The sequence below is a fragment of the Triticum urartu genome, chromosome 1A, assembly GCF_056163025.1.
Source record: "Triticum urartu cultivar PI428250 chromosome 1A, HENAU_Tu73, whole genome shotgun sequence".
NCBI classification, from domain to species: domain Eukaryota; kingdom Viridiplantae; phylum Streptophyta; class Magnoliopsida; order Poales; family Poaceae; genus Triticum; species Triticum urartu.
In genome coordinates this window covers 357,067,320-357,086,530 of record NC_141873.1, presented here as the reverse complement: position 1 = coordinate 357,086,530, position 19,211 = coordinate 357,067,320, and the positions used below count along the sequence as shown (strand labels likewise).

Below are 19,211 nucleotides of genomic sequence, written 5' to 3'. Positions count from 1 at the left end.
GTATTTCTTCAATAGGAGGTAAATTCTTAACATCTTCAGCTTTAATACCTTTTTCTTTCATAGATTTCTTTGCCTCTTGCATATCTTCAGGACTGAGAAATAGAATACCCCTCTTCTTCGGAGTTGGTTTATGAATAGGCTCAGGAATTGGCCCCGGAGATGTCCAATTATTTTCATTTGTCAACATATTATTCAATAGAATTTCAGCTTCATCCGGTGTTCTTTCCCTGAAAACAGAACCAGCACAACTATCCAGGTAATCTCTGGAGGCATCAGTTAGTCCATTATAAAAGATATCAAGTATTTCATTTTTCTTAAGAGGATGATCAGGCAAAGCATTAAGTAATTGGAGAAGCCTCCCCCAAGCGTGTGGGAGACTCTCTTCTTCAATTTGCACAAAATTATATATATCCCTTAAAGCAGCTTGTTTCTTATGAGCAGAGAAATATTTAGCAGAGAAGTAATAAAACATATCCTGGGGGCTATGCACACAACCAGGATCAAGAGAATTAAACCATATCTTAGCATCACCCTTTAATGAGAACGGAAATATTTTGAGGATGTAAAAGTAACGAGTTCTCTCATCTTTAGTGAACATGGTAGCTATATCATTTAATTTAGTAAGATGTGCCACAACAGTTTCAGATTCATAACCATGAAAAGGATCAGATTCAACCAAAGTAATTATATCAGGATCAACAGAGAATTCATAATCCTTATCAGTAACAAAGATAGGTGAAGTAGCAAAAGCAGGGTCAGGTTTCATTCTAGCATTTAGAGATTGTTTACTCCATTTAGCTAATAACCTTTTGAGTTCATTTCTATTTTTGCAAGCTAAAATAGCGAAAGAAGCTTCTTGATCAAAAACATAACCCTTAGGAATAACAAGTGATGCTTCATCATCACTTTCATCAGTATCATCAGATTCAATATTTTCAATCTCTCTAGCCCTAGCAAGTTGTTCATCATGAAAATCACTAAGTGGCACAGTAGTATCAGACATAGAGGTAGTTTCATCATAAGTATCATGCATAGCAGAAGTGGCATCATCAATAACATGCGACATATCAGAACGAATAGCAGAAGCAGGTGTAGGTGTCGCAAACTTACTCATAACAGAAGGTGAATCAAGTGCAGAGCTAGATGGCAGTTCCTTACCGCCCCTCGTAGTTGAGGGATAGAACTTGGTTTTTGGATCTCTCAAGTTCTTCATAATGATAAGCAGATATATATCCCAAGTGACTCAAAGAATAGAGCTATGCTCCCCGGCAACGGCGCCATAAAATAGTCTTGATAACCCACAAGTATAGGGGATCGCAACAGTTTTCGAGGGTAGAGTATTCAACCCAAATTTGTTTATTCGACACAAGGGGAGCCAAAGAATATTCTCAAGTATTAGCAGTTGAGTTGTCAATTCAACCACACCTGGAAACTTAATATCTGCAGCAAAGTGTTTAGTAACAAAGTAATATCAATATGATAGTAGTGATAACAGTAACAAAAGGTAACAGTAGTAAAAGTAATGTTTTTGGTATTTTGTAGTGATGATAACAATAGCAACGGGAAAGTAAATAAGCAAAGAACAATATATGGAAAGCTCGTAGGCAATGGATCAGTGATGGAGAATTATGTCGGATGCGGTTCATCATGTAACAGTCATAACCTAGGGTGATACGGAACTAGCTCTAGTTCATTGATATAATGTAGGCATGTATTCTGAACATAGTCATGCGTGCTTATGGAAAAAAGAACTTGCATGACATCTTTTGTCCTACCCTCCCGTGGCAGCGGGGTCCTTACGGAAACTAAGGGATATTAAGGCCTCCTTTTAATAGAGAACCGGAACAAAGCATTAACACATAGTGAATACATGAACTCCTCAAACTACAGTCATCACCGGTAAGTATCCCAATTATTGTCACTTCGGGGTTAACGGATCATAACACATAATAGGTGACTATAGACTTGCAAGATAGGATCAAGAACACTCATATATTGATGAAAACATAATAGGTTCAGATCTGAAATCATGGCACTCGGGCCCTAGTGACAAGCATTAAGCATAGCAAAGTCATAGCAACATCAATCTCAGAACATAGTGGACACTAGGGATCAAACCCTCACAAAACTAACTCGATTACATGATAGATCCCATCCAACCCATCACCGTCCAGCAAGCCTACGATGGAATTACTCACGCACGGCGGTGAGCATCATGAAATTGGTGATGGAGGATGGTTGATGATGACGATGGCGACGGATTCCCCTCTCCGGAGCCCCGAACGGACTCCAGATCTGCCCTCTCGAGAGGTTTTAGGGCTTGGCGGTGGCTCCGTATTGTAAAACACGATGATTTCTTCTCTCTGATTTTTCTCTCCCCGAAACACAATATATGGAGTTGGAGTCGGAGAGGCAACAGGGGGCCCACGAGGTAGGGGGGCGCGCCCCCCACCCTCGTGGAGAGGTGGTGGGCCCCCTGGCCTTCATCTTTTGCAGGTATTTTTCTTATTTTCTGAAAAGTGGCTCCATGAAGTGTCAGGTCATTCCGTGAATGTTTGCTCCTGCACATAAATAACACCATGATAATTCTGCTAAAAACAGCGTCAGTCCGAGTTAGTTCCATTCAAATCATGCAAGTTAGAGTCCAAAACAAGGGCAAAAGTGTTTGGAAAAGTAGATACGTTGGAGACGTATCAGAGATCAAGATTCATATGGTAGGAATAGAATATCTTGGTCTCAACACAAAGTGTAGGTGGTTCTCTCTCAGAAAAAGTAGGTTGAAAGTGTAGGTTTGTTCTGATGGCTCTCTCCACGAATGAAGAGGAGGTGGAGGGGTATTTATAGCCTCCACACAAAATCTAACCATTACACATAACTTTCCAAACTCGGTGGGACCGAATGGTTAAACTCGGTCTGACCGATTTAGCAAAGCTAGTGACCGTTAGGGTTCTCGATGGGACCGACATGCAACTCGGTAGGACCGATATGATTAGGGTTAGGGCATAACGTAATCTCGGTGAGACCGATTACACAAACTCGGTGAGACCGATTTTGGTAATAAGCTAACCAGAGAGTTGGTCAGGTAAACTCGGTGGGACCGAACGCTCATTTCGGTGAGACCGAAATGTTACGAAGGGAAAACAGAGAGTTTACATTGCAATCTCGGTGGGACCGATCGCTCATCTCGGTGAGACCGAAATGTTATGAAAGGAAACAGAGAGATTACAACCCCGTCTCGGTGAGACCGAGATCCCTATCGGTGAGACCGATTTGCCTAGGGTTTGTGGCAGTGGCTAAGACATTTGAAACTCGGTGGCGCCGGATAGGAAAAATCGGTGGGGCCTAGTTTGACTTTTGGTTTAGGTCATATGTGGATGTGAGAAAGTAGTTGAGGGTTTTGGAGCATATCACTAAGAATTTTGAGCAAGAACCTCATTAAGCAACACCTCATCCCTCATTGATAGTATTGGCTTTTCCTATAGACTCAATGTGATCTTGGATCACTAAAATAGAAAATGTAGAGTCTTGAGCTTTGAGCTTGAGCCAATCCTTTGTCCTTAGAATTTTGAGGGGTCCACTTTTCTCATCCATGCCATGCCAATCATTGAGCTTTCCTGAGATATTGATCTTGAAATAGCATTAGCTCAATGAGATATATGTTGTTACGAATTACCAAAACCACCTAGGGATAGTTGTATTTTCACCATCACCTGTAAAAGGATTAGTTAGCAGTTTCTCTATCATGCCCAAAGGAATTTCAAAGTAAACATTTTCAGTAGGTTCAGTAGGTTGACGAGCAACTCTTTGCTCTACTGGTCGGGGTGAAGATACCCCGAACAAGCCCCTCAAAGGATTATGTTCCATAGTAACAAGTTACAGTAAATTTCAGCACACTATATAAATTTTTCCTTACCAAATTCCACCTACCAAAGGCGCTTCACTCCATGGCAACGACGCCAGAAAAGAGTCCTGATGACCCACAAGTGTAGGGGATCTATCGTAGCCTTTTCGATAAGTAAGAGTGTCGAACCCAACATGGAGCAGAAAGGAAATGATAAGCGGTTTTCAGCAAGGTATTCTCTGCAAGCACTGAAATTATCGGTAACAGATAGTTTTGTGATAAGGTAATTTGTAATGGGTAGCAAGTAATAAAAGTAAATAAGGTGCAGCAAGATGGCCCAATCCTTTTTGTAGCAAAGGACAAGCCTGGACAAACTCTTATATAAAGGAAAGCGCTCCCGAGGACACATGCGAATTATCGTCAAGTTAGTTTTCATCACGTTCATATTATTCGCGTTCGGTACTTTGATAATTTGATATGTGGGTGGACCGGTGCTTGGGTACTGCCCTTACTTGGACAAGCATCTCACTTATGATTAACCCCTATTGAAAGCAACTACAATAGAAGTGTTGAGGTAAACCTAACCATAGCATGAAACATATGGATCCAAATCAGCCCCTTACGAAGCAACGCATAAACTAGGGTTTAAGCTTCTGTCACTCTAGCAACCCATCATCTACTTATTACTTCCCAATGCCTCCCCCTAGGCCCAAACAATGGTGAAGTGTCATGTAGTCAACGTTCACATGACACCACTAGAGGGATGACAACATACATCTCATCAAAATATCGAATGAATACCAAATTCACATGACTACTTATAGCAAGACCTCTCCCATGTCCTCGGGAACAAACGTAACTACTCACAAAGCATATTCATGTTCATAATCAGAGGGGTATTAATATGCATAATGGATATGAACATATGATCTTCCACCAAGTAAACCAACTAGCATCAACTACAAGGAGTAATCAACACTACTAGCAACCCACAGGTACCAATCTGAGGTTTGGATATAAGAGATGAACTAGGGTTTGAGATGAGATGGTGCTGGTGAAGATGTTTATGGAGATTGACCCCCCCCCCCCCGATGAGAGGATCGTTGGTGATGACGATGGTGACGATTTCCCCCTCCCGGAGGGAAGTTTCCCCGGCAGAATAGCTCCACCGGAGCCCTAGATTGGTTCTGCCAAGGTTCCGCCTCGTGGCGGCAGAGTTTCATCCCGTGAGCTTGCTTATGATTTTTTCCTCGACGAAAGACTCCATATAGCCAAAGATGGGCATCGAAGGGCCACCAGGCGGCCCACGAGGCAGGGGGCGCGCCCAGGAGGGTAGGGCGCGCCCCCACCCTCGTGGAGGGTGGGTGGTCCCCTCTGGTACTTCTTTCGCCCAATATTTTTTATATATTCTGAAAATAATTCCCGTGAAGTTTCAAGACTTTTGGAGATGTGCAGAATAGGTCTCTAATATTTGCTCCTTTTCCAGCCCAGAATTCCAGCTGTCGGCATTCCCCCTCTTCATGTAAACCTTGTAAAATAAGAGAGAATAGGCATAAGTATTGTGACATAATGTGCAATAATAGCCCATAATGCAATAAATATCGATGTAAAAGCATGATGCAAAGTGGACGTATTTATAGGCATAAGTATTGTGACATAATGTGTAATAACCGCGCAGCTCCTCCCAGGAGGTCACCGAAGATCCTGGCAAGCTGAGCAGCCAGGCGCATGGCACGCCGACCAGGGCCAGGGGGAACCAGTTGGCCATGACCTGGTCGTTGCCCCCGGCTTCGAGGACGGCCTTCTCATACGCATGTAGGAAGGCCGCTGGATCTGCTGCGCCATCGTAGCGGGGTGACACCTCTGGCTTGAACTTGCGCAGCCATCGCACCTGCCGCAAGGTGTGGGTGAAGGCCCGGATGCCCGCGGCGCATCTACAGGCGCCCGCCGGCCAAACTAGAGGGATGGCGTCTGCCATGGAGCTGGACGAAGCAAGCGTAGAGGCGGAGTTTCGGCGCACCCCTACCTGACGCGCCAAATGTCGGATTTCGGGTTCCAGCAAAACCCTTGAGATTCGAACACTGGGGTGCGCACGAAGATCTCTCCTCCCCTTGCACTCTCCCTCACCGCGATCTCAAGGCTTAGCGCGTCGAACTCGCAGAACAAAGGGACACAAGATTTATACTGGTTCGGGCCACCGATGTGGTGTAATACCCTACTTCAGTGTGGTGTGGTGGATTGACTTGTTGGCTGAGGATGAACAAGTACAAGGAAAGAATAACCTCCTGAGGAGAGGTGTTCTTGAGCTCGATGAGCTTGTGCATATGTGGGTGGAATGGATCTCTCTCTAGTTGCCTCCTACAGTGGTGGCTAGCCCTATTTATAGAGGCCCTGATCCTCTTCCCAAATATTAGGCGGGAAGGGATCCCACAACAACCAATTCGAAGGGGGACAGCTAGTACAAGGTATCCTGACAAAAGGTGGCCTTCGCATGCCAAAGGTTCTGGTGGTGACACCGTCCTGGGTTCCACGGTGACCTTCGTCCTGCCGTCCTGATGGTCTTGGTCTCGTTGCACTGATATGGAAACCTTTGCCTGATGCCTGGAGACTCCTCGCCTGCGCTTGCCTCTTTAACACCAAAGAGGAAACAAGGACACTGCGCGCGCTGGCGCCCGCTTGGCCCCGGTCGTCATGGCTTGCGTCACAGGAACCTCGCGAGGTGCCCCTTGCCTTGATCTCTCCGGCCCTCACGAGCCGGCCTGGTGAGGCCGCCCCCGAGGAGGTCTTGCGTCGTCCGCCTCGCGAGGGTCTTGTGTGTTTGCTGGTGAAGATGGGCCGTACGGGGCCGCTGATGGAGCCACGACGTGGGCTGCAGGCAGGCAAGTCTGGGACCCCCGTTCCCAGGACGCCGGCACACACCTCCATGGCCCTAGGGCCATCGCACGCGAGGCAGGACCGGCGATGGTGACAATGGGGGCAAGAGGAATCTATACTCTCTTGGGAGAGGAGGGGGTGACTGCGTCGAATAGATACTTTTTTTCTTAGTTCTTTTATGTAGACTGTATTTTGTTCCGTTAATAAAAACATTTGTCCAGTATAAATCAGCGATAATTAATATGTATCGAAAGGAGTATATTTTTATGATGACATTGGTTTCATTGTATTCGCTTCCAAAACTACTTCCTTAACGTTGTAATTTTATACCATCTTTTTAGGGGTAAATTTATACCATCTAAACCATATATAATTGGTGTAATTCTTTATTAAATCATTTTCTTAATGAAACCCTATGCGTCCTATATATAGCTTGGAAGGGGTGTTTGTTAAAATAATTGCTTGTATCATTCAAATTTTCCATTCTTAATTGTGCAAAATTATTACCATTGTTGTGTCTGTGTACATCAATAAATAGACAGGTCGGGGTATTTCCTCCTTTTGAAAGAAGAAAAACATGTCGATGTCATGTGTTTCACACTTTTTTGTGATGTGATTTGAATTTGAGCCGATTAATGCCCAAAGAAGCCTTATGTTTTTTAGAACAATGAGGTTATTAGGGTTTCTCATAGTGCATGTGCGATGATGAGATCTGATGTCAGGCACTTCAGATCGATCTAAGGGTTCAACGACGACGACTGCAGCTCCAGGGCGCTAGTCCTTAGGGTCGCGCACACAAGACTTTCCGATTGTCATTGACAAGGTCAGGTCGGCTTCTGTAGGAGAGCGGCGACATCGCCGCATCGGTGGCTCGTTCTGATGATGATAGCGGTCATTTGGTGGTCCAGAGACCTTGATGTAATCTGTATTATGTTTAAGATGCTTTGTACTTTTTGTGAACTTTATAAATAGATTTTGATGTTTTTTGCAAAAAAAGTCCAGAAAAGCCATACTGAGATTATTTTTCCGCTCATGCTATTTGGAAAAGTGCAACAAAAGTCATGTATCCAAATTAAGGTATCATTTGGACACCTAAAAAAAATACTGAAATGACCTAGAAAGAATATCATGTTCAAGTAAGGTCATGACATAGAAAGAATATACTTACTAAAACTAGATAAAATGAGTAACTTACCACGTTAACAATTCTCCCTTGTGTAGCTATCAACAACTCGGTGTGAATTGAAGTTTCATTTTTCTGGATTTATTTCAGACTTTTCGGCGATGCTCGTTAAGTGAGAGGATACGTTTCTGTCGACTACGAAGATGTCTGTGATGACTTCGCCAATCTCAAAATGATATGCCGACTCAGTCTCTCTAATATGGTTACAAGGCTGCGTTCATAGGGATGAGTGTATATGCGTATGCACGAGTGTCTGCGTTCAGACTGTGTTTTGAAAAAAAAAACTCACGTGAAAAGGACTAGCAGGTCCTGGAAAGGAAAAACTAGAACAGCAATGGTTAACCAACACCCAAAACAAAGATGAGATGGTCCATGAGGGTTTAGCATCGTACGATGATTGTTAACAAATGCAGCCAGCCCACGGGCGTAGACCCGGTCCACGGAGACAGGGCGGAGAGGAGACGAAGGGGGTTCTTTCGACCTGAGAATTACTCCAGATCGAATCGATCTGTTTATAAAAGAGAGGGCATCACACCCCTCCCCTTCCTTTATCCACCCCATCCAAATCCCCGATTCCTCCAACCCTCCCAGACCGCAATGGCCGCCGCCGCCGCCGCCGAGCCCTCCTCCGCCGACAGCCGCCGCTACGTCGTGGGCTACGCGCTCGCGCCCAAGAAGCAGAACAGCTTCATCAAGCCCTCGCTCATCTCCCGCGCGGCGGCGCGCGGCGTGGACCTCGTCCCCGTCGACGACGCGCGGCCCCTCGCCGACCAGGGCCCCTTCGACCTCGTCATCCACAAGCTCTACGGCCACGACTGGCGCGCCCAGCTCCAGGCCTTCTCCGCCCGCTACCCCTCCGTCCCCGTCGTCGACCCGCCCCACGCCATCGACCGCCTCCACAACCGCATCTCCATGCTCCAGGTCGTCTCCGAGCTCGACGTCCCGCTCACCGACGCCGCCTCCGCCTCCGCTGACGGCGAAGGCCACCGCCACACCTTCGGCATCCCCAGCCAGGTCGTCGTCTACGACGCCGCCGCGCTCGCCGACTCGGGCCTCCTCGCCGCGCTCCGCTTCCCGCTCATCGCCAAGCCCCTCGTCGCCGACGGCAGCGCCAAGTCGCACAAGATGTCCCTCGTCTACCACCGAGAGGGGCTCCGCAAGCTCCGCCCGCCGCTCGTCCTGCAGGAGTTCGTCAACCACGGCGGCGTCATATTCAAGGTTTACGTCGTCGGCGGCCACGTCACCTGCGTCAAGCGCCGCAGCCTACCGGACGTCTCCAAGGAGATCCTCGAGGACGCCGCCGCCGAGGGCACCATCTCCTTCTCGCAGGTATCCAATCTCCCCAATCAGCGCACGGCCGAGGAGTACTACGAGGACATGCGGCTCGAGGACGCCGTCATGCCGCCCACTGATTTCGTCAACGAGATCGCAGGCGGGCTCCGCCGTGCCCTGGGCCTGCAGCTCTTCAACTTCGACATGATCCGGGATGTTCGTGCCGGGGACCGGTATCTCGTCATTGACATCAACTACTTCCCCGGTTACGCGAAGATGCCCGGCTACGAGATTGTCCTTACTGATTTCTTCTGGGATATGGTTCACAAGGACGACGTGGCCCTCAAGGAGGAGGAGCAGCAGAGCAATCATGCTGTTGTGAAATGAGATGGATTTGCTCGGCATAGCTTGCTCGCAAACCTGCAATTCTTTCATGTCTGGGGGAAATGTGAGGTGGCAGGATGGTTACAAGACTCGAGGGGAATAACGAGCAACCAATTAGGATGGGGAGATGGGGATTAACAGGTTCTGGATTTACTTGGGTTTCAACCAGCCGCAAGCGGAGGACCTGCAATGTAAATCCTCTCTCCTTGCTCCTGTCATACCGGTTGTTTAGGTATCTTTCTGTTCTTCGTAATTTGCTTCACCCAGTTTAGTTAGAACAAAAGTGGGGGAACAGAAGCCAAGTTCTGAAGAAGATATATTTGTTCTGGATGTGCAAACCTTTTGTTCTTGATGAGTACTGGATGAATGGCAACCCAAAATCTTAGTGGTACTGCGGTGATGAATATGTTTCCAATGATACCGGAGCTCCGAAAGTTTTATCGCCTCCTTGAAAGAAAGGGGTGATGCTATTCTCTGAACTTTTAGCATTTGAAATTCAAGCTTGAGTCAGTTCTGTCTGTGGCACCGGTTCTATCATCGAAAACTGAATTTTACATCTGTGACCAGAGTTAAATATATACATGTACCTGCAATGATGTCATTTACCCTATGCTTGACTATCTGTTTATGAAATTCGGTTTACTGGAGAAACTCTCATAAGCACATATGATTATCCTATAATGTGAACATGGATTCCTGCTTGATACTCCACTTTTTTATGGAGTAACATAATTTGAAGCGTTTGTAAGTTGCATGAGGGCAACCTTTCCACATATTCCTTCATAATTTGAAATGTTTAACCTTGAGTGCACTTGCATGTTTTACTGGACTCTGTGCAACTTCAGATTATTGGCTGCATCATGGCATGTTTTCCTTATAGCGATATTGTGATAGTGCCTTACTTTTCTTTAGAGTGTGAAAACAGCAGGGAAGAATTTGGCTGTTATCTGTATCAGTTTCAGTTGAAAAGGTGAACAAGATAGCCATAAGCATTTTGCATTGCAACCATTCATTGCTTTATTTTATTTTATTTTCTGGCCGCTCTAACTTCATGTTTTGAATAATGACCTATTTTCCTTTACTAGAAATTTGTTCAGTTTTTGGGACCGTGGTTGATGAATATTTACAACTTCATGTGCTGTTGAAATAGTTAAGTTTTATTTTGAGGTTGAAAATTAGAGCACACATGACACATGATGCAGTTTGATGAGTACTGGATGAATGGCAACGTCAAAGCAAGCACCACTGCCCCAGTTTGCAGAAAATTGAACTTCTACTGGGGCAAACAAATCCGGAAGTTGCAACTGGAGCAATCGTGCTTGCTTTGACGTATCGGTTCTGACAAACTTTTTCAGCATTACGCTATGAGCATATTGACCTGAAAACGTTATTATATCCAGCACCCCCCTAGTTTTTCTAGAGCGCCCCCCCTGTTGTGTCAGGCAGAATGTATGTAGCTCTATAGCATCAGGATCAGTACCAGTTAACTAGAAATGTTATACTCTGTTTATAATCTTTCTGTTTTGGAAAGTCTAGTTACACGACCCTCTGGTTTGCATTCTCCGAATAATTAGAAATGATATATTCTGTTTTGGAAGCTCTAGTTACATGAACCTCTGGTTTGCATTCTCCGAAGGCACCTGAATCTCGGCTGCCTCCCCATTTCATTCAGTACGGCAATGTGCAGCCCATTTAATACCAAAAAAAGCAGCACAGTGACAGAGTAGAAAGAACTTGTACAGCACAGCAAGAGCCGTCTTTCATACACACTTGTAAACTCAAGATGCAAAGGCAAAGGCAACTAAACATCATTTGTATAAATGAAATTGGAAACAGGGTAGGTAAGTCCAAGCAACGATTTGCTTAACTCCTTGAAGTTAACAAAAAAAAATACAGACACCACACAACAATGTTTGCTTCGCATCATCATTTATTAAATGCCTATCAGCAACTTCAGAGGTAAGAGAGGAGCTGTGGCAGTTCAAGTTACTTCCTTCACTTCGAATGGAAAGATGACCTGCGCGTCAAATAGAAGGGTCAGTGTTATGGTCTACTTTATTCCAACAGATCACAGTCACCAGAATTCTTAGACAGTTGAAATGCATTTGCAAGGTAGAAAATAGAAGGACGATTAATTACAGACAGATGAGGCAGAATAATCAAAATAGCAGATACTCGCTCTGTATGAAAATATAAGACATTTTTTGACATTACCATAGTATCAAAAAGCGTCTTATATTTTGATAGAGGGAGTAGCATTCAATAAAATTTAAAAAATGGTGAGACATGGCAAGTAGATGCTCTAGTAAGTAGCAATAAATAATATGTGCAACTAAATTTCTTTCACTCCGATATTAAGAAAATTATATATTCAATCAAAAGCGACTCCACGATCTTTATTTTTTCCTGAAACGAGAATATGATACGAGGCTTGAGTAGTGGAAGATGATGTTCCCAGTAAGAAAATCAGATAAACCCTCGTACTGTCTTACATGGACTTTAAGAAACTGTTAAAGATGAATTCATGCAGTGGTTCTTCAAGAATGTGTGAGCAATTACATGAAGAAATTAGCTATCTAGTTGTTTCAACTGTTTAAAAGTAACATTTAAAGTGATTTCAGACATCAAGTGTAGTGTTAGCTCAATTGCCCTAAAGGGATGACACAATGACAAATCGCTTAGTGATAGTAAGATACTCCTTGTATAACTCGACTCTGAAAGAGCAGACAGCCTGTGTTAGTCCATGGTACTATCTACTCCCTCCGTTCCATAATTCTTGTTATGGTTTTAGTTGAACTAAAACCACCACAAGAATTACGGAACTGATGGACTAGTTGTTTCAACTGTTCAAAAGTAACTTAAAAGTGATTTCAGACATTAAGAGTAGCTTTAGCTCACTCCCAAAAGGGGTGATGCAATGACAAATTTGCTTAGCAAAGATACTCCTCGTACTCTGAAAGAACAGACTGCCTTTGTTAGTCAGTACCCGTTACCTGGGCCTGAGTAGCAGAGCACATCTCAGCAATCCAGCTTTACTAACAATTGAGGTGAACAAGGTTATAGCATGGATGTGTGAATCATGATATCCTTTCAGCGTTAGGCCAGATAAAGTATGATGATGGCTAATAAATTACGAATCAATCATGATTTGATCCAGGGAAATATGACCGCAAGAACCAAAAACATCCAAAAATATTAGTTGTCTGGATATCACTAAATGTACACACTATATAAAGTTGACTTCATGTAGACCTTCATTCAAATATCACTAAATGTACACACTATATAAAGTTGACTTCATGTAGATCTTCATTCAAACATCTTAGGTTCAGGCAAAATAAGAAATAGGCCAGCGGCAACAGTGAGTCTTAGCAGCGAGGTAACAACATAGGGAAAATGATGCTAGCCCATTACCATATATCTCCTTTTCACCCAGGTTTGGTCCGGGGATAAGTCATGAGTAAACTTGGTGGGCATTTGAGTGAGGGATATTTCTTTGGGAAGTTTTAGGATTTATACCCCTCGTCCGCATGACAAGCAGTATTTGTTGTTCGACAAGAGGAAAATCCATTTCAGTACAAGCTGGAAAGAACAGTTTGCACACACAGTTAAGGTGCCAAGACAAACACCCTTCCAGTTCAAACCCCTTCCTCCTCAACTCCTCGACAAAACCTTTTGTCCTAGTTCAAACCCCCTATAAACCAAAAATGTTCACCAGTGCTAATGTTTGGTGTTCTACCACTACACCATTCCCAAGCTCCCAACTATCTAAGCACGGCGATGTGACCCCAAACAGAAATCTGAAGTGGGTGAATGGAATGATAAACATTAATCATGTGCATTTCACTATAAGCTGCATCGTGCGTGCATTTGAAACAAATCATGTGCATAATAACTAAGATTCTGAGCATAACAAGAAGCACCCTGACCTTTCCATTCCAGGAACGGCGACGGAAGCGACCGTGCTACTCCTCGACCTCGACCACCTTCTTGGGCTCTGCGCGACACCAAACAACCAAACCATATCAGCCAGTGAAACAAACCGAGACCATGGCCTGAAGGCAGAGTTAGGATTTGGGCGGCGGTACCGTGGAGGTCCGCCGGGCGGTGGTCCTTGCCCCACCCGACGCCGCGGGTGGACTCGAGGTACTGGTCGACGAGGTGGCGGCACTTCTGGTGGTGGTTGACGCCCTCGATCCGGTAGCACCAGCGGAGGCGGTCGCGGATGATCTTGGCGGTCTCGATCTGGATCCACTTCTCCCGCACCAGGTGCTCCCTGTACTCCAGCATCGCCACCGGGTCCCCGTACGGGTTCTTCGGGTCGAAGTCATCCGGCGGCCTCTCGTCGAACTCGACCTTCGCCTTCCGCACCATCTCCGATCGCCTGCTCCTCCGCCGCTGCCGCCGGCCTCTCTCTCTCTCTCCTCTCTTCTTGGCCTCTGGGGTGGATGGATCTCGTCGTGGGGATTGGGGAATGGGGGAGAGAGACGAACGGATGGCTTCCCACTTACAGAGCGCAGTAGCAGCCCGGCCCATTTATATGGCCCATTTACACGGCCCACTTGGCGCGGTCGTATAATTCGCTGTTGAGTCTGACCAGTGACCCACACACACGGAAGGGCGCCGCGTTTCAAACGAGGCCGATCTCCGATGAGCTCTCCGGCGAGGTCGACCGTCTCGGCGGCGAGCGCGGGAGGCGGGATCGCGATCTCCGCTGCCGACGACCTCGCCGACTCGATCGACGCGCTCTACCGCAAGGACGAGGCCATGGCTGGTAAATCCATCCCCCTCGGCACCTCGCAAGCCCTAGTTCCCCTCCCTTCATGTCCTCCCCCTCTCAGTTAAGCAGTCGAATTGGTCTGTCTGGTTCCCCCGCAGAGCTCAAGTCGGAGGTCATGGAGGCGCTACAAAAGGAGGTCAGGTCTCTCGACGACAACAGCTGGATGTTCGCCGCCCCGCGCTCCCGCATCAACCTCGTCTCCAGGCCAGGTAACAACACACAGTGACACCGTAAATCTCATTGAAATACAAAATGAGCACACGAGTTTGAGGTTGATTATGGTTTATTGTTCCCAGCTAGGAATTGAGATTGTGTGTAACACGATCACGAGAGTTTATGTTTGATTCCGGCTTGGTTTGTTCTTTTCAGGTGGTTACCTGCCCAAGCAACAGGGGAAAATTGCGGAGCTGGATCAAGCGTCCAAGAAGACAAGGAACTGCTAGGGATTATAGGCTTTCCATCCAGGCTATGTTCCTAGGGGCTATCATCTGATTCCACTCACCTGTAGTTCATTCTGCTAAATCATTTCCAAGTACATGCTAGGATATTTAAGTGACCCAAGTGTGATGCAGCTGCTCACAACTTGTTTAAATCATTTTCAGGTACATGCTATGATTTACATTTAAGTAATGCAAGTGTTATGATGATGTTCATGACTTGTGCCTTTTGCCACCAAATCCTTGCAAATTGATCCCCAAAAAAAATCTCAGATAAATCTTGAGATACAGTGTGTCGACTTTGTAGGTGAAAATGTAAAATATTGATAAGCACATACACTTTCATTATCTTTGGCCTTCAGTCTTGACCAGCAATACATCGTGGTGCCAATTATCTATTTTTATCACCTGTGAGTTGAACTTTAGAAAAGAGATTAACTGTCACATTTTGTCCTAGAATACAAATAGCCTGGCAGTAGAAAAGATGCAAGGTATATTTTCTTCTTGGTCAACTGGGTCATCCTCTTTGTATGGGATTGTTTCGTAGCTGTTTGTGATCTTATTCATTCCTGTCTGGCGGCTTCCTCTTATGCATCTAATAAGTGATTCCAATTGCTTACTCTTTGTTCATCCTTCAAACAAGAGAAGGTCCTAAAAACACATTATTACCTGAACACTTCTGAGTTGATCTTCAATCTGATAGCCTAACACGGTACTCTTTGATGTTGCTGCGGAATCACTATTGACCCAAATGAAGAATGTAGGCCGGCTTCTACTCAAAAGCTAGACGATTGAAAACTATCTTTGCACCCATGATATTTCTGTGGTTTTGCTGTAACAGCATATGCTTTTGTTTTTCTCCCAAGTATATATAAATGGTCAGTGTTCTTGAATAATCACCATTCATCCTGTCCATCTGCCTCTGTATCGTCTCTGTGGCTTGTTGAACACAGACTTGCAGTGCTATTCTATAGATACTAGTATGAGGTATTCGGTACCCCACATCTTAGTAATGTGAGGGGAAGGATACAATTGCATTGATAATACATTGGCAAGCATGATATAAGAATGTACGGCCTAACTATGATTTTTCCAGAGGTAATGATTTGAATGTTCTTTTTTTTAACAGTGAAAGGGTTCGCGTTAATGATTTGAAAGTTGAAACGTTAGAATAATGTAGGCCGGTTTTCTACTCAGAGACACACATAAAAGCTATCTTTGCACTCCTGATATTTCTGGAGTTTTGCTATAAATTATCAGTGTTCTGTGGTAGTCATCATTCTCCCTTGTCCATCGGCCTCTGTTGCCTCTGCAGCTTATTGAACACAGATTTGCAGCGCTATTCTAAATATACTGTATGAGCTATTCTATGGCCCACAGCTTAGTAATGTAAGATATAATTGCTTTGTCAATATATTAGCAAGCATGATATAAGGATGTACGGCCTGACTATAATTTTATTCCAGAGGTAATGATTTGAAAGTTGAAACTTTAGAAGAATAACTTTTCTGCTAGTGCCCACAAAAGATCTTGGTTTTGCGCCTGTATTTTTCCGGTGGTGGTGTTCAATGTCAGTGTGAACCTGAAGGTGCCTTTGCGAATGTGGTTGTCATCATGAGTAAACATTAGTTTGAAAGTGCTTGGCAACTGAAGATAATAGCAGGCCGCACTAAAACATAGATAAGTCGTATTTTGCTCATTCCAGTTAAAGACAGTGATTAAGGGTGTAATTAGTTCAAACGATACTTCAGTTGCTGCTTTCTAATGTGAACTTTTCTCTTGGAGAAAATCCAGCCCGTATCTAAAATGACTGGCTATAAATAAACCATAGAATCATTATGTATTCAGTAAGATACAGTAAATGTTCATGTTTGTTTTATTGATCTGTGTGAATAAGTTTTCAGTTAGACCTGTGTCTTAGATCCCTTCTGCGGGATTGTTTAGATTCTTAGGTGCCTTCCCCAGTTTTCACATTTTCGTGGTCATTTGTGTTAGGTTATGCGTGCTCTGTTTGTTTACCATGCAGGTACAAATGTTTGTTTGAAGAACTAATAATGCATATATTCACCATTTGTAAGTTGTTGTTTAGCTGAGCTAGCTAGCGGCAGCCAGCATTTGTGTTGTGTGTTTAAAGCTCCTTGTCGGTGGATGTGACTTGCCGGGGAATGGGGTGCGCTGCTGATAGCACTTGTATATGGATCTCCTGCTGTGGCCACTGCTCAGTTGCCTGTGCTCCCCGGCGCCACCGACGATTTTGCCACTCCCATCTCTTCTTGCTTCTGTTCCTTGCCGTATTCCTTTTTCATTTTCTTGCTTGCTTTTGTTTCAGATACGAAGCTTTGTACTAGTGTCCATGGAGATGCAGTTTGCCCTGCGTGTAGGCATCCCGCTTTGTCCCGCCAAAGTCATCCATTAGTCCAAAACTTGCTCATCACTCGTCTAGAATTAACGCTACATTTGCACTATGCTATTGTCTGCTAGCCTGCCCCACTGCCAGCTAACTACCCTCGATCCGTGATGGTAAATCTGTTTGCAAATGTGATCGGGCATATCGCATACCCACGGTGGCAGAGCTTATACTTATAGAAAGATGCACATACTTATAGAAAGATCATTTTCAAGGTTAATTACTTGCATTCTGTAAATGTCTCTCTGAATCTTGTAAAAGTGAGAGATGGAGGGCATTGGCTCCAGCTTGGACATATATAGTCGTTACACCTGAGGCTTCCAGTGGACCCAGTCCAAGCCAAGCCAAGCCAGCCAGGCCAGTTGCACTAGCAGCAGCAACGTGAATGTACCAGCGCCCAGTATGTTGTGGCCTGTCTGTCCACTTTACCGCTGCCGAGCAATAAATTTTCTCGCGATCCCCTGCGGCAGCTTGGCCCCGAAAGCTGGAACCAGCCCATTCATTCAACCCAAAAGGCAGAAACAGAAACCAGTTCAAAGACGATGGACAATCCGACGCACCTGAACCAGAATTCTATCAATCAATTTCCTCATCAGTACTACCAATTACGGAAAAAGAATTACAGAATCAATAGCAGGTGAGCAACCGAAGGGGGAAAAGAATGACGATGGGGTATGAACACATGGTGATTGACGATTGCGACGGGCGGCTGGTAATCTAATCCCAATTTCTAGAGGCCACAGGAAGACGAACGCTCGCGGCCATTCAAGTTCCACCAACGACGCAGCACGGGGGTGGAGGGAAGAAAGAGACGTGCGCTGAGGACGCGTCGTACGTTCCAACGGCTAGCTGCTTGCGCGGACGTGGGCCAGCCTTAGCCTTCCCGTTCCCCAATTCCGCGCCGTCGCCGTCGCCGTCACCGCCGCGGCGCTCCCAGCCTTCGCCCGCGGCGCGGCGTCGGGTCCGCCTTCAGCCGCTGGTGCGCGCCGCCCCGCGCCACCGACGGCGTCGTGTCCGCTGCAGGAACGAACAAAGGAGAGAGAGAGAGAGAAAATCAAACGAGGCAAGAGATGGGGGAACGGGACGCAGGGTGTTCGTCGCGAGTCTTATCGCCTACCTGTGGCCTCGAGGGAGCGGGCGGTGACGGCCAGGACGGGCGGCGAATCTGCACGGACGGGCGAGCGGCGTTAGGAGCAGTGCCGGCGAGGGAAAGGGAGTGGAGCGAAGGTTTGGCTGGCTACTTACCGGCGATGGCGCGGGAAGTGGCCGGGTCGTGGGAGAAGAGGAAGAGGACGAGGAGGCAGAGGAGCGTGAGGAGGGGGACGAGGTGGATGGACTTGTCCGGCGCGGTCGCCCTGGCCGCCTTCCCCGTCGCCTTCTCGTCCGCCTCGTCTGCGGCCGCGGCGGGGGCGGCATCCAGGCTGGGCCTCGAGCCCGGCGATCCGATGGAGAGGCGCTGCATTGCGGCGGCGGCGGCGGAGGAGGAGATTTTTTTCTTTCTGTTGCTACGGTGCGGGATAGGTGCGGTGCGGTGCGGTGGGGTTTAACAGGGGAACGGGAAGGTGAGTTGTACGCGGGCGTATTTATCCGCGGGGATTGAGATGAGATGTTTGCTGCAGAAATGACAGCGTGGCTTTTCCCGTTTATTATAAGTCCACCCCCTTTGTAAAAGCACGGCTAAAACTCTTCAAAATCCGATCCGGCTTTTATTAGTTGGTCCTGCCATATGTAATTACTTTTTGCTGATTCTCGAGTAGAATCAACAAAGTTTCGTACTATAACCTCTACCACCATTTGATTTCACACGGATATTCATGCGGACCTTTTTCTTTTTTCTTTTCCTGTTTGATTAATTAACCTTTTTTATTTTCCTCCTTTTCATCCGTACTTGCATGTCTGCCTGTATAACACTATGCAAAATCAATAGTTTTCTCAAAATGTCACACAGTATAACACTGTGCAATATCAATAGTTGATGAGCATGTATGGATGAACAGGGTTCAATTTACTTCAGAAATTGAATTTATCATGTG

At 45.8% G+C, this 19,211-nt stretch overlaps 4 protein-coding genes across 4 annotated transcripts; 2 read left to right on the top strand and 2 right to left on the bottom strand.

The window, feature by feature from the left end:
- Nucleotides 1-8,433: 8,433 nt before the first annotated feature.
- Nucleotides 8,434-10,072, top strand: ITPK1 (Inositol 1,3,4-trisphosphate 5/6-kinase family protein). Its single transcript, XM_087521185.1, has one exon. The coding sequence runs from the start codon at nucleotides 8,496-8,498 to the stop codon at nucleotides 9,555-9,557; it is 1,062 nt and encodes a 353-aa protein (XP_087377311.1). The 5' UTR covers nucleotides 8,434-8,495; the 3' UTR covers nucleotides 9,558-10,072.
- Nucleotides 10,073-11,350: 1,278 nt separating this feature from the next.
- Nucleotides 11,351-14,105, bottom strand: LOC147991216 (NADH dehydrogenase [ubiquinone] 1 beta subcomplex subunit 10-B-like). Its single transcript, XM_087521186.1, has 3 exons — nucleotides 13,643-14,105; nucleotides 13,484-13,551; nucleotides 11,351-11,571 (listed from the first exon to the last, which is right to left on the bottom strand). Exons 1-2 carry the CDS (start codon nucleotides 14,088-14,090, stop codon nucleotides 13,520-13,522), a joined length of 480 nt encoding a protein of 159 aa, XP_087377312.1. The 5' UTR covers nucleotides 14,091-14,105; the 3' UTR covers nucleotides 11,351-11,571; nucleotides 13,484-13,519.
- Nucleotides 14,106-14,127: 22 nt separating this feature from the next.
- SAMBA (valine-tRNA ligase) lies at nucleotides 14,128-14,987 on the top strand. The gene is made up of 3 exons (XM_087521188.1): nucleotides 14,128-14,328; nucleotides 14,433-14,543; nucleotides 14,704-14,987. The coding sequence occupies exons 1-3, from the start codon at nucleotides 14,205-14,207 to the stop codon at nucleotides 14,775-14,777; spliced, it is 309 nt and encodes a 102-aa protein (XP_087377314.1). The 5' UTR covers nucleotides 14,128-14,204; the 3' UTR covers nucleotides 14,778-14,987.
- Nucleotides 14,988-17,739: 2,752 nt separating this feature from the next.
- On the bottom strand, nucleotides 17,740-18,750 carry LOC147991214 (uncharacterized). The gene is made up of 3 exons (XM_087521187.1): nucleotides 18,424-18,750; nucleotides 18,296-18,343; nucleotides 17,740-18,195 (listed from the first exon to the last, which is right to left on the bottom strand). The coding sequence occupies exons 1-3, from the start codon at nucleotides 18,638-18,640 to the stop codon at nucleotides 18,095-18,097; spliced, it is 366 nt and encodes a 121-aa protein (XP_087377313.1). The 5' UTR covers nucleotides 18,641-18,750; the 3' UTR covers nucleotides 17,740-18,094.
- Between the last annotated feature and the right edge of the window lie 461 nt (nucleotides 18,751-19,211).

Excerpts from the sequence above, each read along its gene's own strand:
- ITPK1 (XM_087521185.1), top strand. The coding sequence starts at position 8,496 with ATGGCCGCCGCCGCCGCCGCCGAGCCCTCCTCCGCCGACAGCCGCCGC.
- LOC147991216 (XM_087521186.1), bottom strand. The coding sequence starts at position 14,090 with ATGGGCCGGGCTGCTACTGCGCTCTGTAAGTGGGAAGCCATCCGTTCG. Across the intron at positions 13,552-13,642 it reads CCGCCCGGCGGACCTCCACG|AGCCCAAGAAGGTGGTCGAG; the intron begins GTACCGCCGCCC and ends GGTGTCGCGCAG.
- SAMBA (XM_087521188.1), top strand. The coding sequence starts at position 14,205 with ATGAGCTCTCCGGCGAGGTCGACCGTCTCGGCGGCGAGCGCGGGAGGC. Across the intron at positions 14,329-14,432 it reads CAAGGACGAGGCCATGGCTG|AGCTCAAGTCGGAGGTCATG; the intron begins GTAAATCCATCC and ends GTTCCCCCGCAG. Across the intron at positions 14,544-14,703 it reads CAACCTCGTCTCCAGGCCAG|GTGGTTACCTGCCCAAGCAA; the intron begins GTAACAACACAC and ends TGTTCTTTTCAG.
- LOC147991214 (XM_087521187.1), bottom strand. The coding sequence starts at position 18,640 with ATGCAGCGCCTCTCCATCGGATCGCCGGGCTCGAGGCCCAGCCTGGAT. Across the intron at positions 18,344-18,423 it reads CACTTCCCGCGCCATCGCCG|ATTCGCCGCCCGTCCTGGCC; the intron begins GTAAGTAGCCAG and ends CCGTCCGTGCAG. Across the intron at positions 18,196-18,295 it reads CCGCTCCCTCGAGGCCACAG|CGGACACGACGCCGTCGGTG; the intron begins GTAGGCGATAAG and ends TCGTTCCTGCAG.